Below are 12,930 nucleotides of genomic sequence, written 5' to 3'. Positions count from 1 at the left end.
CCTGACCTCAGGTGATCCACCCGCCTTGGCCTCCCAAAGTGCTGGGATTACAGGCGTGAGCCACTACACCCGGCCCCTCATTGTTTTTTTTTAAGCACACTTTTCACATTTCAGTTACTTTTTCTGTTTAAATAATATCTTTATTGAGATAAAATTCACATACCGTGCAGTTCACCCATTTGATGTGCACAATTTCAGCCAGTCGTGGTGGGTCACGTTTATAATCCCAGCACTTTGGGAGACTATGGAAGGAATATCGATTGAGCTCAAGAGTTCAAGGAGACCACCCTTAGCAACCTAAGTGATACCCTCCATCTACAAAAAATAAAATTCTCAGGGTATGGTGGCATATACCGCATATACCTGTAGTCCCAACTACTCAGGAGGCTGAGGTTGGAGGATGGCATGAGCCGGGGGAGGTCCAAGCTGCAGTGAGCCATTGTTGCACCACTACACTCCAGCCTGGGTGACACAGTGAGATCCTGTCTCAACAAAAAAAACAAAAAAACCGGGTGTGGTGGCTCACACCTATAATCCTAGCACTTTGGGAGGCCAAGGCAGGTGGATCCCCTGAGGTCAGGAGTTTGAGACCAGCCTGGCCAACGTGGTGAAACCCCGTTTCTATTAAAAATACAAAAGTTAGCAGGGCGTGGTGGCGTGGGCCGGTAGTCTCAGCGGGAGGCTGAGGCAGGAGAATCACTTGAACACAGGAGGCAGAGGTTGCAGTGAACCGAGATCACGCCACTGCTCTACAGCCTGGGTGACAAAGGGAGACTCCAGGTCAAAAAAAAAAAAAAGGAAAGAGAAAACTACAGTATCATCTACTTTTTAAATTTTTAGGTAATTTTTATTTTGAGGTCATTGTACAAATTATTGATAAATTTATTTTAAGAACAGTAAAATTTTAAGGAATTGTACATAAAAATTTATGCAAATAGTACAGAGAGATCCTGTATTCCTTTCCCACTTCTCAAACATTGTGCAAAACTGTAGTAAATATCACAACCAGATGTTGACATTAGTAAAATTCAAGATACAGAATATTCTCATCATCACAAGGATCCCTTCCATTGCTTTTTTATGGCCACACCCACATCCCTCCCATTCCCAGTCTTTCAACTCCTGACAATCATTGATCTGTTCTCCATTTCCCTAATTTTGGCATATTAAGAATGCCAAATAAAGGGATTCATAGAGCCTTTTGGGATTGGTTTTTTCCACTCAGATTAATTCCCTGGAGAATCATCCAGGTTGTTGCGTGTACCAGTAGTTCATTCCTTGGCCAGGCACAGTGGCTCACGCCTGTAATCCCAGCAACTTTGGGAGTCTGAAGCAGGCAGATTGCTTGAGCCCAGAAGTTCAAGACCAGTTTGAGGAACATAGTGAGACCTCATCTCTACCAAAAAAAAAAAAGAAAATTAGCCAGATGCAGTGGTGCGTTCCTGTAATCCCAGCTACTCAGGAAGCTGAGGTGGGAGGATCGGTTGAGCCTGGGCTGTAGTGGCTGCAGTGAGCCAAGATCGCATCACTGCACTCCCCTGTGAGTGACAGAGTGAGAACCTGTCTCAAAAAAAAAAAAAAAAAAAAAGTACTTCATTCCTTTTTATTGAAGCTGGGCTATGGATGTACCACCATTGGTTTATTCGTCCATTAAAAGACATCTTTACTGTTTCCATTCTGTGGCTATTACAAATAAAGCTGCTACAAACCTTCATGTACAGGTTTTTATGTGAACATGAATTGACATTTCTCCAAGATAAATGCCCAGGAATACAATCACTAAGTCATAAGTCGTAGTGCGTGCTTAGTTACTAAACAGCCGAACTGTTTTCCAGAGAGATTGTACTATTTTGCATTCACACTGGCACTGTATGATCTTGTTTTTCCACATACTTGCCAGCGTTTGGTGATGTTACTTTTTTTATTATAGCCATTCCATAGATGTGTAGTAATGTCTCTTTGTGGTTGTAATGTGCATTTTTCTGATGGCTAATGATGTTGAACATCTTTTCATGTGCTTATTTGCCATCTGTCTATTCTCTCTTTTCTTGGAAAAGATAGGATCTTGCTATGTTGCCCAGGCTGGTCTTGAACTCCTGGGATAAACTGATCCTCCTGTCTTGGCCTCCCAAAGTGCTAGGATTTCAGGCATGAGCCACTATACCTGGCTGCTGTATACTCTTGGGTGAAATGTCTGTTCATATCTTTTGTCCATTTTGTAATTAGATTGTTCAGTTTTTGTTAACTGTTGAGTTTTGAGAATTTCTAATGTATCCTAGATACCAGCGCTTTGTTGGATATGTAGTTTGCAGATATTTTCATCTTTATTTGTTTGAGATGGAGTCTCGCTCTGTTGCCCAGGCTGGAGTGCAGTGGTGCGATCTTGGCTCATTGCAACCTCCGCCTCCTGGTTCAAGTGATTCTTCTTTTTCAGCCTCCCAAGTAGCTGGGACTACAGCCACGTGCCACCACCCCCGGCTAGTTTTTTTTTGTATTTTTAGTAGAGACTAGATTTTACTGTGTTAGCCAGGATGATCTGGGTCTCCTGACCTCGTGATTGACACCCCCCCAGCCTCCCAAACTGCTGGGATTACAGGCGTGAGCCACCACGCCCAGCCACCTTTCTTTATTATATTTATTTATTATTTTTGAGACAAGGTCTCACTCTGTCACCCAGGCTAGAGTAGAGTGGCGTAATCACAGCTCACTGCAGCTTCTACCTTCCAGGCTCAAGTAATCCTCCCATCTCAGCCTCCTGAGTAGCTGGGACTGCAGGCACGTGCCACCATGCCTGGCTGTTTTTTTTCTTTTGTTTTGTTTTTTTGAGATGGAGTCTCACTCTGTCGCCCAGGCTGGAGTGCAGTGGTGCCATCTCAGCTCACTGCAACCTCCGCCTCCCGGGTTCAAGTGATTCTCCTGCCTCAGCCTCCTGAGTAGCTGGGACTGTAGGTGCGTGCCACCACGCCCAGCTAATTTTTTTGTGTTTTTAGTGGAGACAGGGTTTCACCATGTTAGCCAGGATGGTCTCCATCTCCTGACCTTGTGATCCACTCACCTTGGCCTCCCAAAGTGCTGGGATTACAGGCGTGAGCCACTGCGCCTGGCTTGTTTTTGTTTTTGTTTTTTGAGACAGTCTCACTTTGTCGCCCAGGCTGGAATGCAGTGTTGTGATCTCAGCTCACTGCAACCTCCACCTCCCAGATTCATGTTATTCTTGCACCTCAGCCTCCTGAGTAACTGGGACTATAGGTGCCTGCCACCACACGTGGCGAATTTTTATTTTTTTAGTTGAGATGGGGTTTCACCATGTTAGCCAGGCTGGTCTCAAACTCCTGACCTCAAGTCATCTGCCCGCATCTGCCTCCCAAAATGCTGGGATAGCAGGTGTGAGCCACCGGGCCCAGCCACCTGTCTTTTTTTTTGGGGGGGGGGGACAGAGTCTCGCTTTGTTGCCCAGGCTGGAGTGCAGTGGCGCGATCTTGGCTCACTGCAAGCTCCACCTCCCGGGTTCACGCCATTCTCCTGCCTCAGCCTCCTGAGTAGCTGGGACTACAGGCGCCCGCCACCGCGCCCGGCTAATTTTTTTGCATTTTTAGTAGAGACGGGGTTTCACCATGGTCTCGATCTCCTGACCTTGTGATCCGCCCGCCTCGGCCTCCCAAAGTGCTGGGATTACAGGCGTCAGCCACCGTGCCCGGCCCGGCCTTTTTTTTTTTTTTTTTTTTTTTTTTTGAGGGGGGATGGAGTTTTGCTGTTGTTGTACAGGCTGGAGTGCCATGGCATGATCTGAGCTCACTGCAACCTCCACCTCCCGGGTTCAAGTGACTCTCGTCTCAGCCTCCCAAGTAGCTGGGATTACAGGCATGCGCTGCCACGCCCGGCTAATTTTGTATTTTTAGTTGAGACAGGGTTTCTCCATGTTGGTCAGGCTGGTCTCAAACTCCCAACCTGGGGTGAACCGCCCGCCTCAGCCTCCCAAAGTGCTGGGATTACAGGCATTTTTTTCTTTTCTTTTCTTTTCTTGTATATAATGCACTATTTCTCTCTGGCTTCCTTCAAGGTTTTTTGTTGTTGTTGTTGTTTTTTGGGGGGGGGGTTGTATCGAGTTTTCTGAATTTGTTTATGATGTGTCTTGGTGTGCATTTATTTGGGTTTATTCTACATGGGGTTCTTTATGCCTTTTTGCCAAATTTGGGAGATTTGTAGCCATTATTTCTTTGAATGTTTTTCCAGCCCCTTCTTCTGCCTTCCTCTGGGACCCCGATGACATAAATATTAGATCTTTTGTTATTTTCCTGAGGCCTTGTTCTGTCTTCAAGTTCACTAATTTCCTCTGTCTTCTTTATTCTGCCGTTTAACCCATGCTTAAGTTTTTTTCTTTTGCTTAGTGCATTTTTCAGTTCTGAAATGTCTATTTTATTCTCTACATCTTCTCTTTGCTGAAACTTTTTCATTTGTTTCAAGCATGTTCATAGTTGCTCGTGGAAGCATTTTGAGGATGCCCCTTTTAGAATCTTTGTCAGATAATTCTAAGTCTATGTCATCTTGGTATTGGTGTCTGTAGATTGTCTTTTTTTGTTTTTTTTTTTTTTTGAGATGAAGTTTCTCTCCGTCGCCCAGGCTGGAGGAATGCAGTGGCGCAGTCTCGACTCACTGCAAACTCCCGGGTTCAAGAGATTCTCCTGCCTCAGCCTTCCAAGTAGCTGGGATTACAGGCGTGTGCCACCATGCCAGGCTAATTTTTGTGTTTTTGTAAAGATGGGGCTTCACCATGTTGGCCAGGCTGGTCTTGAATTCCTGACCTCAAGTAATAACACCCACCTCAGCCTCCCGAAGTGCTGGGATTACAGCTGTGAGCCACCACCCCCAGCCAAGATGATCCTGGCCCTTGATGTAAAGAGTGATCTTTGACTTACAACCTGGACATTCTGGGTGTTATGTTATGGACTCTTGATCTTGTTTAAATCTCTAAGTAATGCAGGCTTTCTCTGCTGGGGCAGGGAGGGGCTGCTTCCTCATTGTTGCTGGGTAGGGTGTCTGGGGGAAGGGATTCCTTGTTACTGCTGTATGGCTGTAAGAGTTCCCCATTAGGCATTGGTGATATCACTCTGCCTGAGAAGGGAGGGGTGCTGCTTCGTTACTGCTGGATGGGATTGAAATCCAGACTCCCTGCCTGGTCTCCACTGACTTATCAGGGAGTGAGTTGCGGAGGACTCATTACTCACCAGGTGGGGATGAAAGTCCCTGATCTCTATTCTGACATCAGTTGAGTGGAGTGAGGAAGTTTCCTGTGGAGTTTGGCTGCAGTAGAGCAATTGTTCTTTAAAACTTTAAAAGTGTTCCATCTTGCTGCTCTTTTCCTGGTCCTTTGGCTAGAGAGAACAGGTTTCTGTTTGTAGTTTTCTTTGTCTATACCTATTGGCATTTCTGGATTGTAGGCTTCTACAGTACCTAGGTCTGAGACATATGAAGCAAAAAGAAAATCAAGGACTCAGTGCTCGGCCAGGTATGGTGGCTCATACCTATAATCCTAGCATTTTGGGAGTCCAAGATGGGCGGATCACTTGAGGTCAGGAGTTCGAGGCCACCTTGGCCAACATGGGGAAACTGTCTCTATAAAAAATACAAAAATTAGCCACGCATGGTGATGTGCGCCTGTGGTAGTCTCAGCTACTTGGGGGACTGAGGTAGGAGAATTATTTGAGCCCGGGAGGTCCAGGCTGCAGTGAGCCGAGATCATGCCACTACACTCCAGCCTGAGCAACAGAGCAAGACCCGGATAAAAACAACAACAACAACAACAACAAAAAACTCAATCCTCTTTCCTTGGGTCCTCTGGTTCCTAGCCAGTCTGCTTCCTTCTCTCCACCCTTCAGAGTCTTGTTTTGTCTTAAATGTAGTGCCTCATGTTTTTAGCTATATTTAGCAGGAAACAGACCTTTTATATATGCTTTAATGAGATGTTGAAAAATTGTCCTGCTTTCCATAAAGATTTAATATCAATACCTTTTAAAAGTGCCTATTTATGTACACCCTCCCCAGTCAACCTATTTATACCACTTCAGTCATGGACATCTCTGATGCCATGGGACCACGTCTCGGGGAAGGGGCAGAACAGTCTTCAGACCTATATACTGAAGCATACTCAGGGATCTGATCAGAGAGGTGTCAGTCCCTACCAGTGGTGACGGCCCATGATTGGTGAGCTAAAAAAGCTTCTGTGCTAAATGATGGAGACAGCCTACTAATGTTTTAGAAGTTACCAGTTGACCACCACTCCAAATTAGCTAATGTTTAGGTTTAAATATCTTGGAAACTTGAACTTTTTTTTTTTTTTTTTTTTTTTTTGAGGCAGAGTCTTGGTCTGTCGCCCAGGCTGGAGTGCAGTGGCGTGACCTCAGCTCACTACAAGTTCCGCCTCCCAGGTTCACGCCATTCTCCTGCCTCAGCCTCCTGAGTAGCTGGGACTATAGGTGCCTGCCACCACACCCGGCTAATTTTTTGTATTTTTAGTAGAGATGGGGTTTCATCGTGTTAGCCAGGATGGTCTCGATTTGCTGACCTCGTGATTCGCCCGTGTCGGCCTTCCAAAGTGTTGGGATTACAGGCGTGAGCCACCGTGCCCAGCCAGAAACTTGAACTTTTTATATCACTAGTTTGCCTTTTCTTTTCTGCACACACTCCCGAGAGAGAGAGAGAGAGAGAGAGAGAGAGAGAGAGAGTGTGTTTTTTTGAGACGGAGTCTCACTCTGTCGTGCAGGCTGGAGTGCAGTAGTGCGATCTCAGCTCACTGCAGCCTCCACCTCCCAGGTTCAAGCGATTCTCCTACCTCAGCTTCCCAGGTAGCTGGGACTACAGGCGCCCGCCACCATGCGACGCAACTAATTTTTCTGTAGTTTTAGTAGAGGCAGGGTTTCACCATGTTGGCCAGGCTTGTCTCAAACTCCTGATCTCAGGTGATCCACCCACCTTGACCTCCCAAAGTACTGGGATTACAGGCATGAGCTACTATACCCAACCATTTCTTTAGTCATAGATATACCTTCAAGTTTTCAAAGTGCTTTCATATTTGTGTTACAGTTACAAAAAGACATTATGAGGAGGTTAGGAGTAATTACTGTCTCCTCTTTATGGCCCAGGAAAGCTCACACGGTGACTTGGTGTCACGAGGCCTCTGTACTTGCAGGCTCAGTAATTGTTTCCACTAGCAACCGAAAAAAAACTTTACAGTTTAAAAGTAATCCTCACTACTTCCCTGTCCCTCAGCTTTTGTGTAATGAGGTGTCACTAGTGAAAGATACTAAATTCTTTGAGATTCTCAGCCAATAAGGGAGAATTGATAGCTGTACTCTGTATATGAGTTATTTGTATTACTACCAAAAAATAATTGCAGGCATGAGATAACAGCCATAGGTTTGTAGCAAATGTTGTGTTCATGATTCATCAGAAAGATTGAGTCCGAAACTGAAAAAAAGAAAGTGGATGAGTTGTCCTTTAAAATGGTTGCCAGCTAACACTCATAGGGTATAAGGATCATATAATGATGTGTCGTTTTTTTCTCTCAAAGACTCATTTGCTGAAAAACAGCAGACTGTTTTTGCTAGGTCTTGCCTTTTTAATTACCCCTCTACCTAGCCAACGTCATATTGATAGGCGTCAGTAGTCGGTTTATTTCCCTCATTCTTTGTGCCTTGGGATAGGGTGCCTCCTGCCCAACTGGGGAAATTCAAGGCATAGACCTCAAAGGCTTCGTGTTTCAGACAGAACCCTATTTAAGTATATCATTTTCTAAGGGCAGGGCATTTAACACCTGAAAACTAATTTTCCTTTGATTTTTACTTTTTTTCTTTTTACAACTTATTTTTCCAAAATGTATGTGTTTATTCTTGTATCTTGAAATTAATGAATTACAACTTGTATCATTTTCATGTGCAGTGATAAGTTCAGTTACATTTTTTCTTACACATTTAAAAAAAAACTTTATTGAGACGTAATTCACATACCATAAAATTCACTCATTTAAATTGTAAGGCGAATGTTTTTCAGTATATTAGAGGATTGTGACACCATCAATACAATCTAGTTTTAGAGCATTTTCATCCTCTCCTCCCAAAAAGAAAGCCCTGTATCCATTGAGTCACTCCTCATCCTCCCCTCATTCCTCTGCCCCAGCCCCGGGCAACCACTAATCTACTTTCTCTCTGTATAGATTTGCCTATTCTGGAATGTGATATTATTATAGGTATATAGGTTTTTGTCCATGATTCCTGGTTATAACTCCCATAGCTCTTGTTATTTCCTAAGTGACCAAAATAAGCTTGTATTTTGTTAAAGTATTTATCCTTGGTTCCTGAAGTAGCTTCCAAACAGCTTCTGAGTGATAAAGGTGAAAGACAGTCTTTCGTTATAATGTTGGGATACTTTAGGCCCCAGAAGCAGGCCTGTGGCACTCCTTTCACCTGCTGCTTTTTCTCCCCGAGGGAGGCCATAGAAACTAAAAATATACTCTAATATTCCTCCACTGTTCTGTCTTGGAGCCGGCCATAAAGAAATTCTCTGACCTACCTTGTCTGATTGTAGGTCACAAGACACCCACTTCAGGAGTCCTGCCTCACACGCACAGGAAGGAATCCTGCACAGAGAGACCAAGAAGAATCTGAACAAACAGGCCTGGCTGGGTTTCCCCACTCAGTCTGTTGGTATTAGATCATACCCTTTTTGTCTGATCACATATCTACGTGGTTATCTATGCTTCAGTCATACGTATCCAAAGAAGTCTCCATAAAAGGCCCAAGATGATGGGGTACAGAGAGCTTCTGGATAGCTGAACATGTGGAGACTCCTGGAGGGTGGCATGCCTGGGGAGGGTATGGAAACTCCGTACCCCATCCTACACCTTGACCTGTGCAACTCTTAATCCACATCCTATGTTATATTATTTGAAAAAAACAGTAGATGTAAGTAAATGTTTCCCTGAGTTCTTAGAAATTTGTTGAACCAAAGGAGGGGGTCACGGGATGTCCAGTTTCTAGCTGGTTGGCCAGAAGTACAAGTAAGACAACTGGGGGCTTGCTATTACATCGGAAATAGGGGGCAGCCTTGTGGGATTGAGCTCTTGACCTGTAGTATCTGATGCCGTCTCCAGGTAGGTAGCAGCAGTCTTGAATTGCTTATTGGTAGGGAGAATTCCTCATACGTTTAGTCACAGAAATCTTCTGTGTTGATTGTTGTGTGAGAACAGAGGAATAGACTCATAATGTCTTTTGCATCTGCTGCTTTTTACTGAGCATAATGTTTTCAGGGTTCCTCCAGGTGGAGCATGCGCCAGCACTTCCTTAGTTTTCATTGCAGAATGCTATTATATTCTATAGATATAACATGTTTTGCTTATCCATTCATCAGTGATGGACATTTGAGTTGTTTCTACTATTTGACTTTTACCAATAATGCTGCTATGGGCATTTGTGTACAAGTTGTTTGTGGACGTACATTTTCATTTATCTTGATTATATATCTAGGAGTGGAATTGCTGAGTTATATGGTAACTTTATGTGTTTATTGGCTATTAGTATATCTTATTTGGAGAAATGTCTATTCAAATCCTTTGCCTACTTTTTGATGGAGTTTTTTTTTTTACTGTTGCATTATAAGAGTTCTTTATATATTCTGTATGTAAGTTCCTTATCAGATAATTGCAAATATTTTCTCCCATCTATATCATTTCTTTCTTAATAAGTTATTTGAAGCACAAAAGTTTTATATTTTTTATTTTTTTGCTTATTTTGAGACAGAGTCTCACTCTGTCAACCAGGCTGGAGTGTGGTAGTGCGATCTCAGCTCACTACAACCTCTGCCTCTTGGGTTCAAGGGATTCTCCTGCCTCAGCCTCCCAAGCAGCTGGGACTACAGGCGTGTATGACCACGCCCAGCTAATTTTTGTATTTTTAGTAGAAATGGGGTTTTGCCATGTTGGCTAGGCTGGTCTCGAATTCCTGACCTCAAGTTATCCACCTGCCTCAGCCTCCTAAAGTGCTGAGATTACAGGCGTGAGCTACCGCTCCTGGCCAAGTTTTTTATTTTGATGAAATCCAATTTGTGGGTTTTATTTTGTTGTTTATACTGGTGGTGTCATAACTAAGAATCCATTGCTTGAACCAAGGTCACAAAGATTTACTTCATAGAAGTTATAAAACTTCTAAGTATCTTACAGTTTTATCTCTTACACTCAGGACTTTGATCAATTTTGAATTTTGTATATGACTGTGTGACTTCATTCTTCTTTATACGTGGAGCTCTAGTTGTCCCAGCACCTTCATTTGAAAAGACTGTTCTTTTCCCCACAGAATGGAGTTGGCACCCATCTAAATAGAAATATTCTTTTAAACCAAGTTTGTCCAACCTCCAGCCCATGGGCCACATGTGGCCCAGGACAGTTTTGAATGTGGCCCAACACAAGTTCGCAAACTTTGTTAAAACATTATGGATGTTTTTGCAATTTTTTTTTTTGTAAGCTCATCAGTTGTCGTTAGTGTTAGTGTATTTTATGTGTGGCCCGAGACAATTCTTCCAGTGTTGCCCAGGGAAGCCAAAATATTGGACATTCCTGTTTTAAACCAAAATTCAAAACACTTAGATATTTTGGACAGCTCAGAGGCGCTTTCAGAAAAAGCGTTTTAAACAATTGAATGTCTCTACCAAATAACGTACTATTCTTAAAGTTGACTTAGTATCAGTTACAGAATTCTAAGTTGAATTTCAAGACCTAATGTTGACTGGCCTGCAGTTTTCCTTCTTCTTGTATTTAATATATTTTGTTTGTTTTTTATTTTTTTAGAGATAGGGTCTCGCTCTGTCACCCAGGCTGGAGTGGAGTCGCACGATCATAGCTCACTGAAGCCTTGACCTCCTGGGCTCAGGCGATCCTTCCACCTCATCCTCCTGGGTAGCTGGGACTACAGACATGTGCCACCATATCGTGATAGCTTTTAAATTTTTTGTAGAGACGTGGTTTCACTACCAGGCTGGTCTCAAACTCCTGGCCTCAAACAGTCCTTAAGCCTTGGCATCCCAAAGTGCTAGGATTATAGGCATGAGCCACTGTGCTTGGCTTTTAATATCTTCTTATGCCATTTTATGTAAGAGAGAAATGTGAAGAATGGGTATTTACCAGAATTGGAAATTTGCGTTAGTGTTGGCTCTGTGGGTCTGTCAGAGTGTGGACAGCAAACAGCTGTCCTGGCTGTTTCTGGGTGGAGTTTGGGATGTTGAGCCATCTGCTGAAGGACACCTCTTCCCATGAGTCATCTTAAAGAAAGTTTAAAAATCTCAGCTGGGCATGATGGCTCATGCCTATAATGTCAGCACTTTGGGAGGCCGAGGCAGGCAGATCACGAGGTCAGGAGTTTGAGACCAGCCTGGCCAACATAGTAAAACCCTGTCTCTACTAAAAATACAAAAATTAGCCAGGTGTGGTAGCACGCACCTGTAGTCCTAGCTACTCGGGAGGCTGAGGCAGGGGAATTGCTTGAACCCGGGATGGGGAGGTTGCAGTGAGCCGAGATCATGCCACTGTACTCCAGCCTGGACTACAGAGCGAGACTCCATATCAAAAAAAAAAAAAAAAAATCTAGCTGTCCTGGCAGCTCTGCTGGGCAGCACTTAACTGTCAGATTCAGTGATTGCGGATAGCAAAATGTCATGATTTACTTAAACAGGATCATGTTTGGGAAGAACAGATGAAATGGGTGTTTTACAGTTGTCAGTTCGGTGCCTGTTAATTGGGGTGTTGCAGCAACTGAATACTGATAGTTAATGAGGTGATGCTATTGTTTTCTGGGAGAAACCCAACCCAGAGGCAATTGGGTGTTTAATGTTGCCTAGTTAATGACATTAAAGGAAAAAAATGAACATTTTCCTTTGAGCCTGAGAAATTAAAAAAAAAAAAAAAATAGCATAAAACGAAGCAACAGTAGTATTTTTGCTGTCAATGTTAGGGCTCTTTGTTTCCCTTAAATATATCAGTGGAAAAAGTTGGAGTGTAGTTGGAGGTAGGAAGAACTACTGAATTAACTTAAAACTTTTGATTTCTAAAGTAAAAACCCAGGAGTAAAGATTGCATTCCCTAATTATATCCAGAATATATTGCTTGTTTACCTTTAATTTGTAAGGAGCAAGTTTTTATTTGTGGTGTTTGTTTTTAAAGAATATGTTCTGCTGTTTCCTCTTGCTGACCTATCTCCTCTCAGTGGAGCAGGCCAGAGGTAAATGCAGGACACTCTCAGCCCTCTCTCGGTGTCCCTAATGTGTATCCTGAGCATATTTGGGCCAAGAGGAAGGTTCCATTAAATAATATAGAAGATATTTTATGTAACAATTCACACTGTGTTTCAGAGCTTGGATTTCCTTCGGGTAGGTGTGGACACGGGGTATAGTTCCAACTTTACAACCCGGGCGCCTGCTTTGAGACAAATTCATGAGCAACCATGTAGGCCAGCAAGCACCTTTTTTCCCACAGGCAGCGTCCTTGTGAACTTTCCTCTTGGATCATGACTCTGCTGCTAGTAGCCTGTGACCTTGGATGAAATGTAAGGGAATGGAAACTGAAGCTATCTGTAAAGTGAAAGAGCTGATGCCTGCCTTACAGGGAACCTCTGGGTTTATGCATGAGTCAGATGTGTGGAGTTACTCACCATGGAGGACCCAGGGCAGGCAGGCATTATTGAACTGCTCCATGTGCTCTTTTCAATCTTTGCAGGGCCCACCCACGTCTCCCTTGCTCAGACCTGGCTCCCCATGGCTTATGAAAGGGGGCTGAGTGCAGGAGGTGGTGGGTGGGACACTGGACATCCCTCTGTGGCTTTTCCTTACCCTTCCTAGTACCATGAGATTCTGGCTCTTCCCATCTCTGTTTCCGCCTATGGGTCCTGCCAC

General features: G+C 43.7%; 2 protein-coding genes across 4 annotated transcripts in view; one reads left to right on the top strand and one right to left on the bottom strand.

The window, feature by feature from the left end:
- Positions 1 to 12,732, bottom strand: part of LOC103227362 (uncharacterized) — a 37,787-nt gene extending 25,055 nt beyond the window's left edge. Inside the window, exon 1 of the mRNA XM_073008674.1 lies at positions 12,690 to 12,732. Within this exon, the coding sequence (XP_072864775.1) occupies positions 12,690 to 12,732 (43 nt within the window). The remainder of the gene's footprint in view (positions 1 to 12,689) is intronic.
- OGDH (oxoglutarate dehydrogenase) overlaps positions 1 to 12,930 on the top strand; it is a 94,339-nt gene that overhangs the window by 1,365 nt on the left and 80,044 nt on the right. The window lies entirely within an intron of this gene.

The sequence above is a fragment of the Chlorocebus sabaeus genome, chromosome 21 (genome assembly GCF_047675955.1).
Source record: "Chlorocebus sabaeus isolate Y175 chromosome 21, mChlSab1.0.hap1, whole genome shotgun sequence".
Taxonomy (NCBI): Eukaryota; Metazoa; Chordata; class Mammalia; order Primates; family Cercopithecidae; genus Chlorocebus; species Chlorocebus sabaeus.
This window is presented reverse-complemented; position numbering and strand designations above follow the sequence as displayed.